Source organism: Falco cherrug, chromosome 4 (assembly GCF_023634085.1).
Source record: "Falco cherrug isolate bFalChe1 chromosome 4, bFalChe1.pri, whole genome shotgun sequence".
NCBI classification, from domain to species: domain Eukaryota; kingdom Metazoa; phylum Chordata; class Aves; order Falconiformes; family Falconidae; genus Falco; species Falco cherrug.
Window position 1 is genome coordinate 71,150,734 of NC_073700.1, and position 25,355 is coordinate 71,176,088.

General features: G+C 39.2%; 1 protein-coding gene across 1 annotated transcript in view; it reads left to right on the forward strand.

Moving 5' to 3' along the window:
* The window catches only part of NEBL (nebulette), a 269,845-nt gene that overhangs the window by 59,858 nt on the left and 184,632 nt on the right, over nucleotides 1–25,355 (forward strand). Inside the window, exon 3 of the mRNA XM_055708682.1 lies at nucleotides 20,006–20,090. Coding sequence (XP_055564657.1) covers nucleotides 20,006–20,090 — 85 coding nt within the window. The remainder of the gene's footprint in view (nucleotides 1–20,005; nucleotides 20,091–25,355) is intronic.

Sequence of the window (25,355 nt, forward strand, 5' to 3'; positions counted from 1 at the left end):
TTTCTTTCCCACTTTATTTTTCTTTTTTTGTTTTGTGTGCTGCCGGTAACATTGCCTTTCCCTGCTGTTGGCTTTTGCGGGTTTGCTATTGTGCACCTGCAGAAGTCAGGCTCTTTATTCAGAGCTGTGAACTGTGGTTAAAAAAACACAACAACAAACAATTAAAAAACGGTAGTGAAGCCTTTACAGAGCAGTGTGGTCACCTTGCTTAGGGTATGTGTCACTAAAAGGTCCAGATAGAGCAGGTTTTTAGTTCCACACAGTTTTTTTCCTGAGAACCTTTGAGTAAAATGCATTTGTTTCTATGTTCTTTTCTAAATGGGAAGTTCTTTAGATCTGATTTAATGCACTTGAATTATAAAGGGCACTCTACATTCCTGAGGCTCAGCTAAGGAGGAGTCAGTGGGGAACCCTCCAACTGCATAGGAACATATTGGGTCTGGTTTTGTTTGTTTTAAATATCTTTTGGCTAAATCAAACACAAAATAACACTTGGACACCATATGGGTCTGTGATGTTTAGGAGAATAATTACAAGGGATATAAGATCCATAAATCAGGGAGTGGCTCCCATTGATCTGTAAGTGTATTCTCTTTCCCCGTGACAGAAATAGTCATGTTCAGATAGGTTTCTTGGCATTTCAGGGCAGGTTGTATGATAGGAAGCACAAGAGACTTGCTTGTACTTGGCTTGTGTTTCCTGTTAGGTGTTTCTAAAAGACCATCTTGTCCTCTTTTTTTCTGGACAGAGATAGCAACATGGAATTTCTTCTGTTCTTCTAGCGTTGTTGACCCATTTTCCATCTATATTCTGTCAGTTGGCAGTGCATTGGCAGCAAAGAAAATAGTTTATGCCCTGTTCTCCAGCCATGCTCTTCCACTTCCCTCAGTTATGAAACATTACTTTTTCGAGACCATTCTTTTCCTCAGCCTCTCCCTCTTTTTTCCCCTGACATACAACTGTATATTTTATCATAGTGCTAGCTTTTCCCCCCATCCATATCTACTTGCATGCTCTCAATTCAGATGGCTCTGCCTCTCAGTGGAAGGTTAGTTTTCTAACCTATGTGAAATCGGTCTTTTAAAAACAGACAAACCTCAAATTGAACTGATTAACTCAAATGAATGGCAACGGAAAACACAAAACTGCTTTAACTCAAAACTTGTAGCTAAGGCTAATATGGATTAGGTCATGTTTGGCAAGAGTGTGCAACTCTGAGTTGCATCCATTAGCTGGGTCCATGCTCTCAGACTCGCTGGAAAAATTAATAGAAAAGCAGTTGTTGGAACCTGGAAGTTTCAGCATTGGCCAAAGATGGGAGTTAATTTTGCATTTACTGTTCTGGCTGCATTTACAGGTTTTAAATTTCAAAGTGGTGCTTTGTTTTGATTTCTGCTGCATCACTTTTTTTCTGTCTCAGCAGAGGTCAACAAATACAAAGTTGTGAAAATTTCCTCTTTTAATTATAAGAGGTCCGTGATCCACATTCCTAGCAGAGTATACCTGAAGGAGTGTTTCAATTAAATAGCTAATTGTTTTAACTGCTCACCATCTTATTCTATGAATTATTGCTTATTTCTAATGTTTTTCCCTTTCCTGGCATCTTGAGTGTCTGTCACAGGGAATAAATAAAGTGCTGTGCAGATATCTGATGGTTTAGGCTGTCAGACTTCAGTACCACAAGGTCTTTCATCACGCCGTAATCTACAAGGGGGACTGCAGTGAGAAGTCTTCACAGACCTTTCTCTCCTTAAGCCAAGTTTAGCTGTTAGTGGGGTGCAAAGCCATGAGCAGCTATACTGTGTTCCCATTGAAGTGTTTCTCACAGCTATTTGGGACTGCGTTGTGGTCACATAGAGCAGCAGACAGTCCACTTTCATCTGCTGATCCAGTTGTTCACTTTCTTTCTCTTCCAGTGACAGCCCCTGCTGCTTGTGTGCATCAGGACCAGCTGCTTCTTAGCCTGGGTCACCTTTGCTTCCTTCAAAGGCAATTGTGGCTTAAGTGCTTTTGGACTGGTGGGAACCTCAGTGGAGTATTTTGTAGTAGATGTGTGTGCATGTGTGTAACACAGTAGCGGTGTAAGAAAAGAATGTTCTGCGAACAAGGACAGGATAGGCTATTCTGTATCAGAGTAATAGTGACATGTGAGAATATTTAGTTACAATAGCCTGGGAAAGTAGGAAAAAAGGGCCATTACTTTGTAAAGAATCTTGTGAAGTTTTTCCTGTATGACCTGTTCTGTGCTCAGTCCAAGTTTTTATCAGCCCATCTCTATGCATAGATAAGATTCCTGCTGAGGGCTACCGAGCTGGCACATGAATTCATAATACTCTGTAGCACACTTACCAAACTCATTTCTCATTACGCAAAATCTATTTTGTTCAATTTCACTCTACCTGGGAAGGTTGAAGCAAATCTTATTACACATGTGCTTCATCTTTACATACATACATAGGTAAATTTTCACTGCTCACCTCACAAGTGAAGTCACAAGGCAGCTGGAGTGTTGGCATCTCTGAACTTCGGTGCACTGTTGTTTGTGCTCAGCCTGGTTGTTGCATGCCCATCTTTGATGAAACTCAGGGAAAATCCTGCTGAGGGCTACTGCACAGGCACAGTACATTTCCTATTCTGATATATATATCCTTTTCCAGTATGCTGGGGTACAGTGCAAGCATGTGCACTTTCTTCACTTGGTAAAATCTGAGTCTTACTTCCCTCTTGAACTAAGGGTCTAACGTTCTGCTGGGTATGGACCACACTATCCCCAACATAAGAGCCACTCCAGTTCAAAGGTATCTGTACAGAGCCTTAAAAATGTGAATGGAAGCCATCATAAGATCATATGGTACTTCAGACTCAAGGGACTTCAGGAGATCCAGCTGTGACCAGTCAAGTCTTGAAAACATCCAGTGATGGAGCCTGTGTAACCTCTTTGGGTAATCTTTTCCACTACTTGACTGTCCTTATGGTGAAGGACTTTCTTCTTATACTCAGTCTGAGCCTCTCGTGTTTCAGTTTATGCCCTTTGTCTATTGTGTTCCCACGAGGCACCACTGTGAAAAGCTTGGATCCCTGTTCCTCATATTCCTTGCAGGAGTTCTCCAATTATTTGGAAGTGTTGGAAAGCTGCTGTTAGGTCCCTTCAAAATCATCTCTTCCCCAGGCTGAACAAGCCCTGTTCCCTTAGTCTGTTCTTACAGGGCAAGTGCTCCAGCCACCTGATCATCTTGGTAGCCCTTGTTGATCTCACTCCAGTTTATCATTCTTTCTGGTATTGGAAGCCCAGTGCTGGATGCGATATTGTAGGTGCAGTCTAATGAGTGCTAGGCAGAGGGGGATAATCGCTTCCCTCAATCTACTAGCTGTGTTCCTGTTAACACTGCCCCAGGTGTCCTCTTGTGTAAAGAGAAGCCATGTTGGCCCACGCAGGGCGTGAGCAGAGGGCTGAGGCTATCTGACAAAACAAGGGTGCTTCAAACTGCAGCTTGCAGTGTCATGCAAGTACTTGGAAGGAGATGGTTGAGCCTTCTCTAGTAGTGATCAGTATGCCACCATGCATGTCTCTTTCTGCCTCCAACTGCAGTCAGGCTGCTGGGGGAGTAAGCCCTGGTGGGACATACTGTGGTGGGACAATGGCAAGGCAACTGTATGCAGCACCACGTAGAATTGTACACATGTTTAGCTATACTGCTGGCCCTTTTTGCTAGAGTTATTAGAAACAGAACCCTTTTCTGGCATGTCAGAGTCCTTGTTCGTTTGTTGCTTCCTTCCCAACACTTTCAGCCAAGAAGCAATAGGCAGAATTTTAAGGGTAGAGATTTGGAGAGAGGACAGTAACAGAAGAAAGAGACGAGAAGTGAAAGGCATTGACAGTGTCTGAGTTGTGTTTCCCTGGCTAGCTGCAGCGCTGGCTACTAGAAAGATTTTGCCTTCATCCCACCACTGGTCTTACTTTGATTATGAGCATTTGCAGCTGTATTTTCTTTGTTTACCCTACCTGGCGGTTGGCTTCGGGGGCAAAAAAGCTACATGATTTGTGTACAAGTGTTTCAGTAGTGGGAAATTTACCATTAAGGCATAGTAGTGACAAGAAACTAGCAACCATAACAAAATGTGACTGTTTAAATAGTAAGTGATTGTGTCTTTTTTTCTTTCTCATTTAAACCACTAATAGAAAGATAGTGTGTTGAACCCTATTTTCAGATTTTATCCTGGCATCAGAGAACAAAGGTGGCAGAAAGTCCAGTAGCTGTGAATAGGAGGGTAGGTACCTATAGCTGTCTCTGAAAAGCACATTGTTGTTATTATTACTGTAATCTCTGCAGTTCTGTCTGTTGTCTGTATGAGTATATCGTATAGTCTGATAGCTTTTGAGTGAATTGTATCATGATCAGGCACGTGAAATCAAATCATGCAAATTTGCATAAGCAGATGGAAACTGTGAGAATGAGTCCTTCAAATGGAGTTCTGGATTATTTGGGGTTTTGGAAAAAATTAAATGGACAATAAAATGGGCATCACACAGAAGGGAATTCTTGATTTATTCTTAACTTAAAGTTAAGAAGAAAGAGGAATTAGTCTACCATTCCCATAAGAGTATGCCAGTCAATGAGGGTGAAAAAAGAAAAACATTACCTTTCCTGGTTCTTGGAAAAGTTATTCCTTAAGAAAAAAAGAAGGATTAATTTGGCAATCTTGATGTTAAGTATTTCAGTGTTAATGGTTTTCATTCTGTAAGGAAGACTATTTTTATAGAGATTTCTAATCTAAATTTGTGGCTGTGTGTGCATGTTTATCTCAGCTTTATTAAGGCTTTTAATGGTTTCTTGTAACATTGTCATAGAGAAAAGGATGAAGTATGGGCTAGATAAATGGTTATTGAGATGGACTGAAAACTGACTGAACTGCCAGGCTTAGATGGGTGCAATCAGTGGCACAAAGTCCTGCAGATGGCCAGTCACTAGTGGTGTACCCCAAGTGATGACACTGGGTCCAGTATTATTTAATGCCCGCTTGAAGCATGTGGGTGATGGGGCAGAGTGCACCCTGGGCAAGTTTGCAGATGACAGAAAACTGGCAAGAGTGGCCGGTACACCTGAAGGTTGTGCTGCAACCCAGAAGGACCTCAACAGGCTGGAGAAATGGGCTGACAGGAACCTCATGAATCGCAGCAAAAGGGAATGTCAAGTACTGCCCTTGGGGAAGAACAACCTGTCAGCCATCAGCCTCCTGGGCCACGCTACAAAGCGTATTGACAGCAAGCCAAGGGAGGTGATCTTTCCCCTCTGCTCAGCTCTAGTGGGACATATCTGGAGTGGAGTACTGGGATACATGGGAGCGAAACAAAGGGCCAGAAAGATGATCTGAGGTTGAATTTCCAGTGTGAGGGTTGAACAGTGGTGTAGGTTGCCCAGAGTGGTTCTGGAGTGTCCATCCTTGGAGAAACTCAGAAGAGGACTGGGCAAGGTCCGAAGCAACCTGCTCTAGTTGACTGTGCTTTGACAATTTTTGGAGGTCCCTTCTAGCCCCAACTCTTCTGTGGTTCTGTGATTTAGAAACACAAGGGCAAGAAGGTTTAGAAAAGCCACACTGAAGAACTTGTGCTGTTAAAATGTTAGAGTAGAAGCTCTTGAAATTTCTTCCTGGAGGGCAGAGAGGCTGGGATTCCAGTGGTACAAGAACTCTAGCTCAGACTCCTTTGCTTCATCTATACAAGCGAATTAAAGATTGGTATGAAACTCAGTTAACTACAGGGATAAATGGCTAAAATGGTGCCAGGCGCAATAGCTTTAGCCTGTGCTAGATACTCTCTCCCACACAGCTCCTAAGCCAAGCTAACTTCTGCTCTCCCAGGCAGTTTGGATGTGCGGACCCTGTTTTGGACAGTAGGAGAGTTGAACAGTGTTGATGCGGGCTGCTCCATGCCAGTTAGCCTCAGTACCAGACGGTGTTGCTAGATTCTTTTCAGTTGTATCAGCACAGGTGTAGCTTTAAAATTTAGGTGCCTGGATCCACAGCTGGCAACGTGGCAACCTGAAGAAATGTATCTTTTGCCAGAGCTCTAGCTCTCATGCTTTTAGGCTTATGAATCAGCTGTATTTTCAGGGCAGAGCCTCATCAATCTTTTCTAACTGATAAGGAACCAGGAGACAAGATACACTGTCTGAGCCAGAAGGCCCCAGAGATTTAGCTCCAAGTAACAACTTAATTTATAAAAAATCAAGAAGCTTAAAAGACAAGAGAAGGACTTGGGGAAAATAAAAAAGAACAACTTAAAAAAAGATAAAAGTATTTGCATGGGAAATGTAAATGTATATATTTTAAATTCTGAACAGCAACAATAGCTATGCTCTGTTGTTCCATTTTATTTCTTATTAGAGCAGAAATTCTAGCTCTGCTGACAGTATTCCCTATATCCATTCTTCATATTATATCCAGCTTCCCATTAAAATAGAACATTTAGTCTTTCACTGGTGAGCAATGCACAACCTGTATGTTTTTAACAGCTTTCACAAAGCCAGATTAATTTGGTATGTCCTCAAGTTTGTGGGTTTTATTTTTCTTCTTCTTTCTGCCCGCCCCCCCCCCCCCCCCCGCCCCGGTATCTTTTTATTTGACAAAAGTTATGGCTTGTGAAAACTGTTTTTTTTTCAGGTACTTGTTTTGGACTCTCATCATAACGTTTCACCATTTGGATTTCAGTGGGACTATGAATGTTCATCAAGTATGAAGTGTGGGCAACTGCATCCACATGTTTTAGTTTTCGCTTGGATAACATACTTAGCAAAATTGGGCTATGGTGTGCAGAGCTTTTTCCTTTGCTTTTCTTGGCCACTGCTCTGCTCCACAGATGCCTCCATTGATGCCTCAGCTTTTCAAGTGAGGTCTTCCTTACCTTGAGTTGTTGAAGTGATACTGGTAAACACCTTGGAAATCTTTATCGCTGGATTTTGATGAAAATGCAAACAGAGCTTTGGCAGCCAAAAGCTTGTGTGCTGGCGCAGGAGGACAGACAGATGAAGGAGCATGGCACAATTGAGCTCTTCTGCAGACTTGAGCAATATGTTTTAAAACGATTAAAATATTTTAAATGTGTTCTGAATTTTTGCAGTTTTAAACAGATGCTTAAGAGATGCTTTAGGCACTTGGAAATGCTCTAGTTTGAATGTTGAAACTGTTTTTATTTTGTGCATTTGTTCTTGCGTTAAAGCTGTTTGTGGAAGGAACTCTGTCTTCCTGTCTGGTGGTTGATGTCTGTATCAGAGTGTACACATCCATATGAAGCCCTCAGGAGTAATCTCAATACAAGTAAGGAAATATAATTATATATCCAAGAGACATTTGCGACACAGTGCAGTTTTGGCAGAAGGCTTATGGCTTGTTAAGCTTTAAAATACTGTTTTTGTTTCTGAAATATACAGAAAACACTTTTTTTTTTATCTAAGATTTTTTTAGTGTAGATTACAACAGGCCTATAGAGGAGGCCATGTGCTTTACAAGTGATTTGATGTGAGTTTGCTGGCACTCAGGTGATTTTAGTCACTGAACTGCTTCAGAGGCTTCAGGCTTCTTCCTCACTAAGTTGCAAGAAATTGGTGGAAAGATACTTCGCTTTTCTGTGTACAGACAGGATTGACTGGCTCATTGTGCGCATGGATTTATCAGTAGATCTGTGGGAAACAAAAATAATCTAACTCCCGATGGAATAGTTAGTGATTCTGTGGAAACTGACTTACAGTTGCTTACAAATAATTCAATTATTTCCTGATTGCCTTTTTGTTTGCTTTTATAAAACAAGTATTTTATTTTTGCTTTTTTTTGTATGGTTTTGTTAGTAATAATCTGTGTGTAATTGGAACAATATTTGGCAAGAAAGTCATGAGCATTGTAGTGAAATAGCAGAAGGACAAAACCCAATTTTGTCAAAAAATAATTTACCAGCTGAAATAAACTCAGTCAGTTTAAAGAAATCTCTGTGCAACCTTGATTTATTAACTTCCCAAGGTGATCATTTAATAAATTAACTTTCTTTTATTGTAGCAGGGAAAAGAGGCGGTGCTGATCGTGTACTTACAGTACAAACAATAGGTTTTCAACCATGAGACTAATTTCAGGTGTTCATGTGCAAGCTTCAGCTGGGAACATACTTCCTGCAAGTCATTGTGAACTTCAGTGCAGCATCTGCAAATCTTTTGCTTTGCATTTCCTGTCATACCTCTCTGTCTCTTACTCAAAGATACATACTCAGTTGCCCTTTGAGGGCTCTGGCTGTGGAGGATCTGTCTGATGAGTTTGTGGGATTGTAGTAATAGGTGTAGAAGAGGCTCAGTGACACCTGACAGATTTGTGGCCTGCAGCATTTAGGAATAAGGAGGAGAGTCAGGAGAAACTTCATTTCACTTTCTTTTGTTCATGCTTATGAATACCCTCCCAGGTCTTCTGTGTTCCTGTGGTGTAAATGCTATTTAATGGCTAAGCCATGTGATTTGGAGCACGAGCTTTTCCTTTCATCTCACACTATCACATGTCTTTTCACAATGAGTTCAGTGCTTTCTTCTCAGTCTATCCCATAATTCACCTTTTCACACTTGATCTAACAGCGTGACATTGCGTCTGCTCCTGTAGGCAGTATTTTCACACAGCTCATGGAAATTACTTTTACTTCTGTGTTTTGTTGTAGTTAAAATATTTGGTTTATGCTCTCTTTGTAAATATACTTAGGAACAGTTTGCATTTCTCTTGTATGTTGTTCAGCTAACATAGTTTTATTTGTGACTGTTTTGCATCTTAAAGGACCAATTTGTTAGGATATTGGCAACCATTCATCAGCTGCTCTGCTGTGTCCAAGAGTAGAGATGGAAAATGTTTCTTTGCCATTTGATCTGAAGTTGTTGAGAGAGGCAGATCGACAGTGAGGTCTTCAGGCTAAAGCAGTGAAAAGCTCAGCAGATGGTATGAAGTTCCTCTTGTTTTTCTGTGGAAACTTGTGGAAGTCACCTTGGATGACATCCAGTGCATACTGTTTCAGAGACTGAAGCAGTATGTGGGTGGAATTTAGTATCAGTGTCCAAGAAGGTGATCAGAAAGCTCATGCTCCATCAGTTACCTAAAGCTCATTTGTTCGCCGAAGTCTTTATTGAGAATAGTTAAGAGCTGTGACACCAATACCTGTACTTCACTGAGGAGATACATGGTGGTATGGTATAGTTTCAAACATTGAAAAAGAGACAAAGCAGCAACTTAGTAGCAGTACTAATGGAGTGTTTAATTAGTGATAGCAACTGCATCTGATTCTACTCAAAATAAGTAACAGTCCATGAGGAGCAGAGCACATAATGTATGCAGAAATTCTGGAGGTGTTTGCAAGGTATTAGGGAAAATGTTACCTGGTTGTTGCTTTTTCATGGTAAATTAAAAAAAAGCAAACCACAAAAAACCCAAACATAGCGCTTTGATCTGATTACATAGGCTTTAGAATTCGGTACTTACAGACTTCTGTGAAGTATGACCACCTGTGCCAGAGCTGTCGGTCATCATGAGGGGCCTATGAAGTGCTACATAGAACTGTATTAATTTAATAATGCATTGACTTTTGCCAAGGTTTTACATTAAAAATTACAGCGTTTGCTTTTACATTCTTTTACACTTTCAGCAGAATAGACCAAAGCAGGCTTTACTGAGAGTATTCATTTGCAAACGAAAGCTGGATGTATCATCCAATAATTTTATGTAGGTAAATGTGCTGTAATATGAAATCTTACATGCTATAATAGCATAAACAATCTTTTTTATAAAATGCTTGCATGGTATAATATTTTTTCTTGTTCTACTAATACTAATTTTATACAAATGGATACATTAAAGGCAAGAGTTTATAAAGCTGTACAGATAACATAGTTGATTAAAATTTACAATGTGTGAACAAGCAACCGGTAAAATTTTGAAATGATTTAAAATACTGTATTTAATGTAAAAACAGAAGTCTATGCTTTCTCAAGGTATAAATTTGTAGTATTAACTGATTTGAAACTTGTACCATATAAAACCTGGAAAGCCTTCCAAAGATGAAATAATTTCTAAATAAATAAAATACAAAAATAGAAAAATGGTACTAATAACAGGTTGAGTTCTTTATTTTTTGAGGCTGAAAAAAGGAAATACTGAATAATTTTTATCAGCTGTGAGTTTGTGTATGCTGTTATTTGCCAACCCTGTTAGAAGTGGAAAAGCAGAATGGTGTCTCTGCCCTACTAATTCTGTCCTTTTCCACTTGGCAGAAAAACAGCTTTTCCTTTTTTTCCTCAAGTACACATGTAAACATAACTCTGTTTAATGTACTTTGCTGCTAGCTTGGAGTTGCTGATGTTGGCACAATTTTAGAGGACAAATGCTTAAAACACTGGAATTAGGGTTAAAGAGGTTGGAGATGAGTTGTTTCCATCTCCCTTCAGGTGTCCTCCCCCGGTTTTTTAATAGTGTCCAAGTTACTTAAGTTACAGTATCTGAGATCCGCTTCTGTAGCTGGTTGCAGAAACAGTGCTTCTGAAGGGAGTAGTGTGGAACGAAGATGGCTGAGGTCTCGCTTCTAAATCCCCATACTGAGTGCTTCCAATTGCCTGCAAGCTTTTGAAGCTGCCTGATCTGTTCTTAAATGTGTGTTTATAATATGTGGTTACTGGCAAGATTTCCTCAGCAGCATGACAAAATGAACAGAGGAAATTGGAGTGTTTCTTGAGCACAGTGTTTTGAGTTTGTCTTGAATGACAACCATTGGTGTGCTGCAGAGATCATTAATAACAAAGCCCAGAAAAAAAATAATAATTCACAGGTGAAACAGCTTTTCTTATGCTCATTAACTGAGTGGGACTCTTAATTCCAGGCAGGAATGAAAAGAGTCTTGGATATTTGCAAAGTAGCTTTAATTTCTGCTTATGGAAGGAGTTTAGACAATGTTACCCAACTGGATAAATGTTTTGGCACAGAGAAGACCAGTTAGATGCAGAACCTGTAATTGAGCTTGATCTACAATCTGCTTGTCAGGACTTGCAGTCCCATAGAGCTGTACAAAATTCTGCACCAGATGGGGTGTGGTGTTTACTGTCCCTACAATTTTCCTTTGTAAATAACTGTTGCAGTACTGAAACAGTATTTTTCCAATATTCATATGTTGAATGTAATTTTTATCTTATGCCATTTCTTTGTTATGCCATGATTTTTAATGTGAATAGATCTTTTGAAATCCTCCTTGGTTAACATTGAAGGGAGATCAGTATAGCATACCTTAAACTGCTGCTTGGGGGGGGCCTTTCATGTCTTCGTTAGTCATGAGAAAGCTTGACTTGCTATACAAGTCCAGAAAGAGTTGCTTAAGTGTGGCAGGCTGAGCTATAATGCTGCTCTGATGAAATGATGACTTTCTGTTAAAAGTACCTTACTGTGTATGAAGCATAGATGTGCTGTAGAAGCATTAAGGAAATGATGCTTAAGCTACATTACATTAAACTGCATCTTTACAAATAATGTGGTGTTCCTTTGGTAAGGAAATGATTAAATAAAATTACCTGTACAGTTTCACAGAATACAAATATATTTTATTATCTGAGGAGGATTTATAAAAATGATCTAAGTATACGTACCTGTGATTAGAAATGAGTTGATGGAATTACAGTATTCGGAAGTAAGGAAACCACAAAACTTTCACCTGTAAACACACCAAAGTTTGGTAGTCTTGATATGTGAGATGGGAATCCCTGGAGTTAGTAGAAATACTGGCTTGTGGTAAGCAGAGGAAGCATTTACATGAATAATTTTTTTTGGATAAAAGTTCTTACTACTTGAACGTATTCCAGAACTGGGAGGGGGGAAGCACATTTATCATATTATAAAAGCAGAATTTAGAAACTACTTGCATAATTCAGTGTCATGCCGCTTGAGATACTGATCCATTGCAGGTAGAATAATTAATAGGAAAACTGAGAAAATTTGTAAGAAAATTTGCCACTGCTATCTGCATGTAGTATATTCCAGTCAAACCTAGAACTTGGACAAACCTGCACTTGATAAATATGTAGATGTGTATCTATATGTAGCATGGCAGGGCTATGCTGAAGTAGGCAGACCAAGCATTTAGACCTGTGCAAAACATCTTGCTTTTATGGTGTGTCTCTGTGTACTCTTGCTGACATCCTTAAAAAAGGATAGCGAGGTGTTGAAGGGATAAAAAAACATAGACCATAGCAACTGTGGGTCATACTGTGTGGTTTTTTACTCTGCTAGATCTGCTGCTGTAAATCAGCAAGTGAAGTTAGTGAGAAACTCAGATTCAGTCTGTGTTTTTGCCGGTCATATTCATGAACTTTTGTCTCCTGGATATCTTGAAAGAAATAGTAATAATCACACCATCTGGAACAAAAGAATTTGGAAATATGGAGGTATCACCCTTTCGTTTTGCCATTGGTGACCACAATAAAACATTTAAAAGCAAAGTTTTCTTAAACATCTGTGGGGTTTTCTGTGTCTAGGTAATATATAAACCCAGGTAAGCTATGGGTGAACTCACTGAGTGATATCCTGAGAGCAGCCTAGTGGTGGCAAATGTAATTATGCATGTGTCTTCTCCCTTCTTGACTGATTTCCTGTGCTCTTCAACAGATTTTACTGTTGTAGCCAGATTTTGGTCTATTGGTTTGTTCTGCCACAGTCATCTCCATCTTCCAGGTCTCCCTGAACTTTCTGTGCATCTTTTCTGGATCCACCTCCAGCAGTGGCTCTCACTTTTTGATCTGTTGTCAATACCAATTACTGTGCTGCTGATGGGTTCCTGCACAGCTCCAGGCTACCCAGCAGTTCTCAGTATGCTACCGATTCATTTTCTTTCCCCAACCATTGGCATCCCGTAGCTGAGGAATAGGTAAATTATTGAAAGGGTGAGTGCCTGGCTCCACTGAAAATTCAGGCAGTTCTGCTTTTGACGTCCATGGTGCTTGGATTTTACTCTTTTTGATCTTTTTGCTAAATGTGGATGCATTTATATATATACTGAGATCTGTATTATAACAATTATTTTAACTATATGGTAAGTTTCTTAAATATGAACTGTGCCTCCCTTCTGCTGTATGTTTTCAAATCTTTAAAATGAAAAGGTTTTGACCTGCATTTCTTAAGAAGCGAGACTTACTCATCGCCTTAACAATGTATCTTTCTATGTATAATAGATATGAAATTGTATAAGGGAGTCAAATGAAAAATGTAAGAAATGGGAAAAATATGAGTAACATCAAAGAGCTGGAGGATTTTTTCATTCTGAAACAATTTTTGCAGGAAGCAGGAAGACAGCAGTCTCCTTGGTGGTTAGAGCATGTGACCAGCTGCCTGTGTGACACGGTGCCAGTGGTGGTCTGGTGGCGCTTGTCCTTCTGTCTTCACCAGCCCTACTCAGAGCAGCTTTCAGGGGAGCTGGTTGAAATTAAAACCTTGGTATGGGAGCATTGCAAATTCAGACAACCCATTTATCTGCTGACTGACACCTGAAAATGTGTTTGGTGTAGGTTTCTTGGTCATCTTGGTATGGTAACTGCAAAATAGTTTAATGTTGTTACCTCTACACATTTTCCCTAAAACAGCCAATACTTGATCAATGTTGATGCTTTTGGATACAGGCTGTAAAAATGTTGGAAATTCACAAGATTTTACTACTTCTTCAAAAGAAACCAGCTTTTTAAATTCTAAAATAAGTTACTGTGCCTTCCAGATCTTCTACCTAGACCTGTTTTCTACAGCTGCTCCTTCTGCCAGTGATTATAAGTTTTCTATGTAGTCCACTTCTCTGTGATTCCAAGTGTTCTTCATTGTATGAGGTACATTTGCAGAGCTAACCACCCTACTATTTTGATACAGTACAATTTCTGTATGGAATTTCAAGTGATAAGAATAATGAAATTTGATACTAGCATTGGCTACTCAAATTTTACACTGTTTCCTCTAAAATGTAAACATCATTTTCTGCCTTGCTGTTTTTCAGTAAATGGCTCATTTTTTCAGCTTCTAGCAGAGGACACTAAGGCACTAACCTGTGTCTTGGGGCCAGATACAGTTGGAATATTTAATGTGGTCCCTAACCTTAGCTTTTGAAGGGAACCCCAGATAGCAGTTTCTGTAGACAGGGATCAAGCGCAGGTCTGGTAGCACAGTGATGTGCAACATCTGTCTGGTTATATGATAGTGTGATCTGTGGCCTTTCGCTTGCTCCGGGACGGAGTATGTTATGGCTTACCCCAACAAGCAAGTGGAATATCCTTGCTTGTAATTTTCTTTTTTTTCAAGGATCTTACTGTTTGCTAAATCTCCTCCAAACCAATACAAACTCTTCTCTCTAGGGGAATTTTCTCATGAACAGGAACTTGTATTTAGCTAGCATATGGGAGCAACTTTCTCTTTTACTTCAAATAAGAAGTACAGATGCACAAATTAAATATCTGAAAAAGTAAGTCCCTTGGACAATAGAAGGCAAAGACGGAAAAGTATTTTCCAAAGCAAACTAATTGCAGCTAGAGTATTTATTCTTCATACAGTGGGGTAGATACCAATAGCCAAAGAGAATGCCATCTTCACAATAATTTGTGGAGAAGTCATGTCTACTTCATTGACTGAGTACAGCCGTACCAAAGCTGTATTATCCACTAGTTACATTATTCCTCCTCCTAAAGCCTTCATGATTACTTGCAACTAAGTAATCTCGCACAGAGAGTTCAATACAAAACAGAAAACCCAGAGAAATGCCTCCTGGAGCTTCGGAGCAGAAAGTGCAACCCAGCAAGAATTTCAAAGCAAGAAGTTAACTGTGGGCAAGATTTCTCTCCTGCTGCTTCTTTCTCTGCTGTTGCGTATCTTGCATGTCTTTCTGTGAATGGCACGGTTTCAAGGTAAGGAGAGGAAAGCAATCCTATGCATCTTCAAACCTGGTGGGAAGCTGCCAGTTTAAACATTCCCTGGTGACCACAACATAGTACCTTGTCACCTTTTTCCTGGGTAAATTATTTCATCTCATGTCTTTTATCTGAGAGCTAATTGGAGACCCCCTGTGTTTTTATGCTGTTTGTGGATGTGGGCTTAGATCACAGTTAACAGATTGGGCCCATTCAGGTCCAAGATGGAGCTTCCCGACCTGTCTATCAGTTGTTGTGAGCTTGGGTTGGATCCAAACTGCTACATCATTATCCACTATTTAATTTCCATTTGAAACTTTAGTGTACGCTATAATGAATTGCTAGTTCTAAAAGCATAACTAGCATTTATAGTTTTTCATACTTCTTGTAAGATTGGTTTAATTTTATTTTGTTTTTATTTTTTTGTTCACACTTTCCCCCTTTTTTTAATCTCCTTATCTTTTAGGGTTTGCTTGGTTTGCTTTAATTAGAAGAACAGGTATTACAAACAAAAATTAGGAAAGGACAGATACAGCCTAATGTGACAGCCAGTGAGGGGATTTTATGTTATGAAAACGTGTTGGAGTTGAACCTCTGCTTAGGAGAATAATTTTGATTTCTGTATTTTGTGGCTGTTCTCGTTTAAAAGATACCACAAATTTTATGTTGCATGCAATTTACTGGATAGGTGTTCTAGGGGAGAGGTAACCCAACAGATATCCGATAATTCTGACAAGGGTTATAGTTCTGTAACTGTGAACAGTTAACATTACAGTTAGAAAATACACACACATAAAAATGTCTTAGTCCTATCATGAATGTTGGATAAGTCAGAATGAGGTATGAGCAAGTTGATTTCAGTACGTGCTTGAATTTATCTCAGGCTTTGCATCTGACCTTTTTCAGAAGAGTGGAAGCTGAATCCTCATCCCATTATCTCACAGAACATGTTTTTTATCCATTTTGTTGGTTTGAAAGCATGGAAAAGCTGATGAAAACCTTACAGCTAAACAGATATTTGGGAAAATTTCTATGTTTAGTCATTAGAAAAGCTAGGAAACTTTCAGGTACTTCCCTGAATTCTTGGAGGTTTCACTGATACAATTTCCATATATTGAAAGTGAAGGAGATTCGTTATGAGGAATATGAGAGATTGAGTTGTGGTTTGATTTATTAATCAAGCTGTGCAGCTGAAGCAGGCAGTACAGTAACCCACAGCAGAGACACCATACTGTGTATCCCGATTTGTTCTGCGACTTCTTGTATAGATCTTTATACAGGATTAATCCTAATAGCATTAGTGTGGCAAGACATATTGCTAAGTAGACTTAGACTACTAACAAAGACTTAAAACAAAAAAAATAATAATCCTTTGGACATTGCTATTAAATAGCTGACATGACATCAACCTCTTTAACCAATTCCTGGCTTTTTCTCAAGACGTCATGTTGGACAAAAGGGAAACTAAGCAACGGATTACCAGGCACCATGATAGCACTGTCAGCCTTTTGAACTAAAGGCTGTTGCCAACAAGTTACTCTCCTTATTCAGAACATTGTAATGAAATGCCATATAGCCTTAAACTGATAGTTAAAAAGCAGATTTCGTAATTTTAAAACTTGTGTTTCAGTCAAAAGTATCCAGTGGTACAAAGCATTTTTGATAGTTTTCAGATAATTTAATATCTTAAATACTGATATTTTTAATGATCCTGAAGACATATTATCAGTAAGCTTAAAACAAATGTGAATGCTGAAGCTAGAATTTAAATTTAATACTAGTCTTTTTAATGTATTTGAGGCAAGAATTTCTATAAATTTAGAAGGGATGTATCTAAAGCCATGTATGTCTAGTTTGATATACTGTGTGGGTGGTTTCATAAATCAGCTGCAGATAAAATGACAACCCTTAGTAGAATGTTCAGCTAATTTAATTTTGCTAAATGGCTCTTTTTTAATCACCATAATACATTGTGGTAAGTGGTTAATATGATCAGTTTAAAGGCCAATTTAAATTTCAGCAAGTTTTTTCGCTTGTCATGTGTATTGTTTACTTCCATGGCCAAGTGTAAATACTTTTCTGTGATACAATCAGTTTACATACTAATTTCAAGCATAATAAAGCACTGCTTGTTTAAGGCTAAGCATACCTTTTTTAGTTGAAGTATAGAGCCACTGTTTCTAAAATAAGTAATGATCTTAGATACATTGGTTCTCAAGTGGTTTGCTCTGACTGTTGAAATAGCGGTGAACTTATGAATACTAATTGTGGAAGAAACCATTTCTTTTGCAAATAATCAGAAGTAAAAGCTGGAGTGTGATGAGGACAAGATATGTGTTCCTAGGCTACAGAATAGAGAGGAGGTTTGATTTGAGAGTCTGGGGTTGCAGAGAGATGTTCTCTGCTGCTGTTGCTGATGGGGTCCCTGGGGGCTGTGACTGTGACAACTGCCTCTGTGTTGTCCACATTTCACCAGGGGACTGGGCCAAAAACCCACCTAGGCTGACTCCCACTCTGTACTCTCCACCTTGAAAAGGATAAGAACAGGTGATTGCTGTGATCGTAGTACCAGGGTCATGGGGTGTAACCACAGTGAAAAGCAGTGCTATGAAAGTTTATGGGGATGCTTTTGGCATTCAGCAGGTCTATAAAATCATTTTTGAACTGCATGTGTGGCAATTGATTTTGTTTTTTAGGGGCAGGGATTCTGTCATCTACATGATTTATCCATGGATATCTCATGGCCGGATATCCGAAAGGCTGCTGTTCTTTAAGATGTGCATTATGCTCTTCATTGCTACAATCTGCCTTGAGTGTCAGCAAGCCCCGCTTGGGAGGTGGCTTGGTGCCTTCCCCATCTGTCCGTTGCTGTTTTCCGAACAGGGCTTATGACCCTCCTTGTGGCCAGTCTAGCATTTGTGTTTCTGCTTTATACAGAAGAAGGAAGAGTGAGATAGGAGAGATGAAATAAAGAAAAAAAAAAAGAAGCTCTTCTGGAAGTATCTTGCTTGTCCCAAGGTATTACACTGTGCTGATACCATCTGCTTCATGCAAGAGCTGAATCCAGTTGATGTCCTCTAAGCAAAGTCTAGTTCTTTCTCCCTGTGTGTTGGAGCTGTGGCTAAGCCGTTTGGCCAGCTGGCATTCTCTGGCTGTAAGGGGGGCGGTGGTGGGAGAGCACCTGGTTTGAAAAGGAAGAAAGTGCATGCAGCACTCCCAGGCGTTTCTCTGGTCAAAGCTACAGCTTAGGTGGGACTTGTGAGGGCTTGGCTCTAACTACAAAAGAATGGGCTGGTGGATGTCCTGCCTAGAAATCTTGTTTTCAGTGACATGAGTTGTCTGAGGCAAGTGGCTAACATAATAGGTGGAAATGTATTTCACCGTAAATTTTTAAATTTACAGTGGTGTTATTCATCTGTCTGCTGGTATCCAACCTGGGATGGCTCTTACATTTTTGTCAGGAAAAGCTTCTTTCAGTCAAAGTATTGCATCTTTTCTCTTTCTGGGCAGTTACTAGTCCCGGGGAACCTGAAATCCCCAGGTTGTCCTGTACTACTACTGTTTTCCCTGTGTGATGACACCATAAATGAGAGAATATTCCACAGCCTCTTGATAGATCAGTCTACTCCATCATGCTACAGTGTAGGGGTCTGGCAATGCTAGATGGTGTCTGATAGGGGGAATCAGGCCTGTAGCAAAGAGTGGACTGGATGAAATCCAGGCAGAATTTCTCATCAAGTATTTATTTTGCATTTCTGAGCAGGAAACATTCAGCATTTAGCTAAAAACTGCAATTTTCCTTAATTTTTCACATGGTTCCCCCCCCCAAATAAAAATGAATTGTTTTTTACTGAAACCACACACTTCATGGAAATAAAACTTGCAAACAGAAAATAAAACCTTCTAACAAAATACAATGTTGAAGTAAAGTATGTATCATCTTTACAAGGCACAGAAAATTTCTGATGGGAGCTATAGCAACTGAACTAGATGCTGAAAGGACACATTGGAGATAGCCTGCAGTTTGAACATGGAAGCGTTTAATACTGAATATCCTCGGTCTTTAGAAGCTTACTTACTGCTTACTCCCCCTGTAGAAATTAAACTGCAAATGTTACTGTGTCTAAAATGCTATGCTTGTCTTCACCTCTGAAATGTCAGAGGCGCAGATAGGGTAAGTGGCAGACATTGGGATGCTGCGAATTGTAACTGAAGGCATGAATGCCTCACGTGGTAAGGTGTGTATTTTGGTTTGAGACTAAAGGTGCTGGAAATTAATTAGTAAGAATAATTTTTTTCGTAGTGTTGCTGGCTCATAATAATACACCTATTTTGGTATATTATTATATATTGGGATATGCTGTTTAATTTTGTTATTTCTTTCTTTTTGTGGTCTTTCCTGTAATAGAACTCTTTGTTTGGCTGTTAGGTTGCAGGATGGATCCATGAAAATGAATAAATCATGGTTCTGTAAATGAGTAGGATTTTTGACTATTCAAGTTGTCTAAGGTGTAAAATTTCAAATGAAAAGAGAGATGCCTGATAGATTGCAGTTCTGAGACACTACAGCCTTTGGTACTGGACATCACAGCCCTGTATCCACACATTTACCATTAAAGCATTTGACCTTTCTGTACCTGGAATTTACCTGCCTTGATACTTCTGGTTTCTGCACTAATGGATTTAAGACACCATGGTATTCCAGCTGTATTCACTGATACTGCTTCAGTTTCCATAGAACACTTCTATATTAAGGCCTTTTAGTCTTTGTTCAGCACATGATTATACCAAGACAATGCAGTTAAACATAGTTTTGTTCACTACTGAAAACAAATTTTGCCTGGTAGGTCTCTGCAGTCTGAGCAAGATGAATGGGTGGGATTTAGACTCATTACAGGAACGTGTTCATGTTTCTGCAAGCATGACTGACATAATATTTTCAGAGTAAATACTTCTGACAGAAACGCATGAAACCACGAAAGACTTCTGCACACTGTAGGAAAGAGTGCTGGGATGCATTTGACTTTCTAGCATGTGTAAATATTTACTGTTCGGCTTTGTGCTTCTTCTTCTAGACATTACCCAAAGCAGTCCTTCACTACAGTGGCTGATACACCAGAAAATCTTCGCCTGAAGCAACAAAGTGAATTGCAAAGTCAGGTAAATCAAATAATTATTTTGTCTCATTAATATTAGACTGTTAGTCCAGTTCTCTGTTTTCTAAGTAGTATTAGTATTTCTTTGTACTGATACATAGTAGTACTCTAATTTAGTTGTAAAAAATGTTTGTAGGTTGGTGTAATACTGCAAAACTGGGTTTAATTCCTGATCTCACTTTTATACTAGTTGCCATACTATTGTAAGTCCATTGACATCACTGAAATCCTTCATTTTCAACAGTATACGAAGTATCTAAGTAGTTTTTAATGTTTGAAATGCTATAGCTCAACCCAGAGGGTTCCTTTGCCTTAAACAAACTTTATTGTTAGCTTGCATCAAACTTGATCATAAGATGTCTGTGTGATTAGCAAACAATTTATTTGTCATTAGCAAACATTTAGAAGCCTTGTCAGCACTGAACTGTTTGAATGATCAGTTTATGGAGCAGTCTGTAAGCCAGTTGTGATAAATGTACATTAATCAAAACTTAGGCAGGTTAATAAGAAATACATGAAAGTTAAAATGTAAAAAGAAAGGGGGGAGGGTAGGGGAGAAGAAAATGGCAATGAAGACTTATGTGACCCAAGCATGATGTTTGTTTATTATTGTTACTCAGTAGTCCATAGCATACAGTTCTTATTAATTCCTTAATATATGGACAACCCCCTTCTCCCGCCCCACCCCCCAATATCACTTTCCTATTGTTTGATTGTATACAATGCTGGAAGTTTGCCTGGCTAGATGAGACAACTGATAATATTTGATTGCATTTTATCATGTGACAGTTGTGGGGTTTTTTGTTACTGTTGTGGTTTTACTGTGGATTTAGTTGCAATTTCTCATTAGAAATTAACAAATTATCTTTTTCAATTAATGTAATAAAAACCCGTAGCAGAAAACAGAGAGCAGGCAAAAAGAGCTTTCTTGTTTGGGAACCTCGCTGTAGTTTAATGGATAAAATCAAAGGATACCTAACGAGAAATGCTAGCACAGGTATTTAGCATGATACATGGGTTTTACTTTTCTTTATGTTTTGCCATTGCAATTATTGATAATAAAACTTACAGAAATTCTTTCATGCTGAAATTCTGCCACCTGGGAAGAGGACAGTTTGTGGAATGTACATCTCCTCTTGATGTCAGTGGATTTTAGAGTGGAGTTTGCTTAATTTTCTTGTAGTTCAGTGGTTCTGTGTTACCATAGTTACCATTCTGTTACAGAGTTAAGAGGAACTTGTAAACTATACTTTTTACAGATTTGTTTAAAAGAATACAAACTTTGACCTCAGTGTTTTTTTAGTGATTTGATGGAAAATTTTGGGGTTCAGGAGAGCAGTAAAATTTTATTCCTCTTCCTGTCTTTTTTTCACTGTATCCTCCTTTGTATCAGTGCACGCACCCGTGTACATGTGGATATATACAAATCTCTGGCCCAAACTTAAAGCAGTCGCGTGTGTGCTTTGCCTATGGCTGCCCCTGTTGCTTATTCCTAGGATATCAGTTACATCATGGGTGAATTTACCCACTGGGACTTTATAAGATTTCACCTACATGAGTCTAATTTGGTGACAGCTCTCTGGTGATGGGCAGAGTGGAAGCTGGCCGACTTCCTCATGTCTATGTCACCTGCCTCAGAAGCCCATGGTGGAAAGCACTGTGACAAAGATTTCAAAACTTCTGCTCACAACTCTGTACCTTAACTCTCATGTGAATCATGAGCCTAAATCTAAAAAGCCCTCAAGGAAGCCTCCAAAGCCATATTATTTGAAGTACTGGCAAAAGAGATTTTAGTGGGACTGATTTCTGTAGGCCAGTGGGCTTTAACGGGAGAGCTTGTTTGAAGCTGATCAAGAAAAGTACAGACGGGAGGAATCCTGTTAGGGTGTTTAGAGAGGACAGCTTTCCTGTACGAAGTCCAGACAGATCAGAATCTCATTTAGGGAATGTACCTTGCCTTAAAGCGGTCTGTTTTCTCCATGGTTGATGTGATAATACTTCTGAGGGACTAGGGTCTGCTGCGAATTGTCAGGGAGGCGTAGAGGTGAACTGGTAGGCATCAATATGAGTTAAGACTAATGCAGTAAGGACTGAAATAATTTCTGGTTTATGACTGTGTGCTATGTCAATACATGATGGGCTTGGTACATTTCCAGTTCAGCTCACATGTTCCAAACTCACTTGTATCAATTGTCTGTCTTGGCTTAATGTTGACTAACCCAAGGAGTGTGGTCTGTCTCTAGAGTCTGTAAGAGAAATGGCTTTCCCTAACCTGTGTGAAACATGGTGACATGGCACTTTGGAAGCGTAAGGAAACTTGTTCTGGTGGTGTTCTCTATTTGTAAACAGAGGACTTAGTATTCTAGGACTGGATAAACAATATTAATGAGAAACTTGGAGTATGCTTATGTATAAACTTGGTGCGACTGTTTACAATACACTGGCATAAAATGTTAGATAAGGATCTACTCAAGACATAGAAATGGAGAAAAATGCTTGATTTGTACAATATGCCTTTTTTTCAAGACTAGGCAGTAAAAGATTTGCAGTAGCTGCAGATATAATTCTTAATTATAAGGGCACAGATTTACCTACTTGGAAGAAAGGCCAGTGTTCATAATTTGATTTCTTGGTGTTGATTCAAATCAAGACTGTGTAAAGAAGCCTAGCCTCTAAATTGTTTTAATGCTGAAATAAAGATTCCAGGGACTTTTCATAATCCAATTTATATCTTACCATAAAATAAATCAGTAAATTCTGAATACTTTCTGTAATAATTTGAAGAGTATAAGGGCAGAGAAACTGCCATCCTGACTCAGCCCTATTGGCTGTCTTAGTCCATTGTGCTATCTTTTCAGAGAAAGTTGCAAGCCTCCCAACTGAGACCAAATACATGATATATAATTTGCCATTGTTCAGGTCTTATCCTGCTTCAGTGCTGTGCAGTAGAAAAAAGTGTATACATGGTTCAAGAAAAGCCTTTCACATGAAACCAAACTTGGCTGGGTAGAATCGCGTTATTACTACCTTCCAGTATTCATGAGAACTGCTTGAGCCTCCTGCCAATGCAGTGAAAATTTGGGATTGAACAAATTCTGTGTTAGGTAATGTAAAAAATTATGTTAACTTCTGAGTACGAATAAATCTTTCCTACAGTAATAGTTGCTTTCTAGTTTCCAAGTAAACATCTTTAGTGCTTTTAGTTCAGAAGAGGCACAACCCTTATGTTTAATTGCAGGACTCCAAGTGTCTTTTCAAAAGCCATAGCTTTAGAACTGTTGTTTATCTTACTCAGCAAAGCAGGAAGAATTGGTAAAGGAAACACCATTAAATATTATATAAGCTAAGAGACATGTTTTTGTAAATTTGTTGTTTTGATTTTCATTTAAGCAGCAATTGACAGCACTTTAAGCTGAAGTGCTGGGTCCTCTATCAAGAATCCATTATGGTTAGCATCAGGTGCCAGGCTGTCATGTTGACATAACATGACGAGAGCAAAACAAACAAGATCAGAATACTGTTTTCTGGAGGAGTCAATAGAAAATGGATTGCTCTTTAGAACACTTGAAAAATTATGTTATTAAGAAGTCAAAGGGCAACATTTAAAAGCTTTCCAGAGAACACTCTTCTCCAATACAATATAATTTCAGAGCTTTTCCCTCCTTTATTTAGCCTTTTGCTTCCATGGGCTTTCATTCAACTTTGTCCTTTGGAGGAAACACAAATGCATTATAGGAGAGGCTGTAAGGTTCATTTCCCATTCTGGAAAACTCCCCAATTCAGTGTGCCTCCTGACTGAAGAAAAAAGGAGTTTTAAGGTCTTAAGGATCCTCTAAATAAAGAGTATAGACAGGGACCCAGTGTCTCAAACAGGATTTTTCTTTATGCCTCTGTGATGAAAAATCCTTGTCTTTACTTTGTTGGGGGTTATTGTTGGGTACATTCCCTTACTCCACAGCATAGAATGGATACTTTCCACATCCACTTGCCTCTCCTAGATGAACTCAACTACAGGAGTTACTGGTATGCTCATGTCAGCTATGTTTACTTGGGAATTTCCTTCATGTACCTTACCAACTGATCTCTTTAACTTTTTAACAGTGTAAATTGCTCTGTGGCCTTTAGTTCATGACTGCGGCAATCCAGTGTATCAATCAAAAGCAACAACTCCAGTTGAACTTGAAAAAAGAAAGAGAGATGTTCTGCAGCGGTGCTTAGCAGGAAGGATATCACAGTGTCAGATCAAAAGGAGGGCTGGTGTTTAAGGTGTGTTCTGAGACTCCAACACTTTCTGAGGAAATTACTTTCTGGTAACTCTTGGGGAACTTAATACAAAATCACAGGTATTGTCCTACAGCTTTCTTGTCCCAGTCTCTGGTGACACAGTCTGAGGCTGCTGTCCTTGGAAATTTGCAGTGCTCCTTTTCATATGGGAGAAGATGCTTTTCTTGTACCTCCCTTACAGCAACTTGGCTAACCGAAACTGTATGGGGTGTTTTTCTGTAGGAAGAAACATACTTGCAGTTTTTCTTGTTCATAAAATGTTAATTTTCAGGAAGTGCCATCTTTCCTTAGGGGACACACCCAAATGAATCAGGCTGTTATCCTAATAGTCTAATGTTTTAAGAGTCCGTCCTTTGTCAGGAATTTTTTTGCTTAGGTTTGTATCTCTATCTGCCAACTCTCACCAGGATCGGATAATCATGGTAATATTGGGCATTTGGAAGAGAGTGAACCTCAGAAATGGGAATAAAAAAATCCTTATGGTCAGATGTTTATTTGCCTGTAGGATGGCCGTACCCCTCACTGTTCAGGTTGAAGAAGAGACAGACTGTTCCTAGTGAAAGCACAAGAGACAATAGCTATAAAGTGAAATACAGAAAATTCTGTTTATACATAGGGAAAAACTTTTCCAATGTGAGGGTGACTGAACACTGGCAGAGGTTTCCAGGAGAAGTGGTGGTGTGTTCATCTTTGGAGGTTTCAAGAAGGGGACTGGTCACAGTCCTGAGCAATCTGCTGTAGTTGACTGTGCTTCAAGTAGGGTGATGCACTAGATGATCTCCAGAGTTCCCCTCCCAACTTCAGCAGTTGTCAGATTCTGTGATTCTTCTCTGTCCTGTCCTTCCTCAGGTTCCTCCTGACCATTTCTGTCATCTTCTTTCATTACCACTTCTCTTTGCCTCTCTGTTCCAAGAGTATGTGTTAGCAAACTTCCAGGCAGATTCTTTTTATTAGCTGTTTTTCTTGATTTGTGAAATAGCTCTTT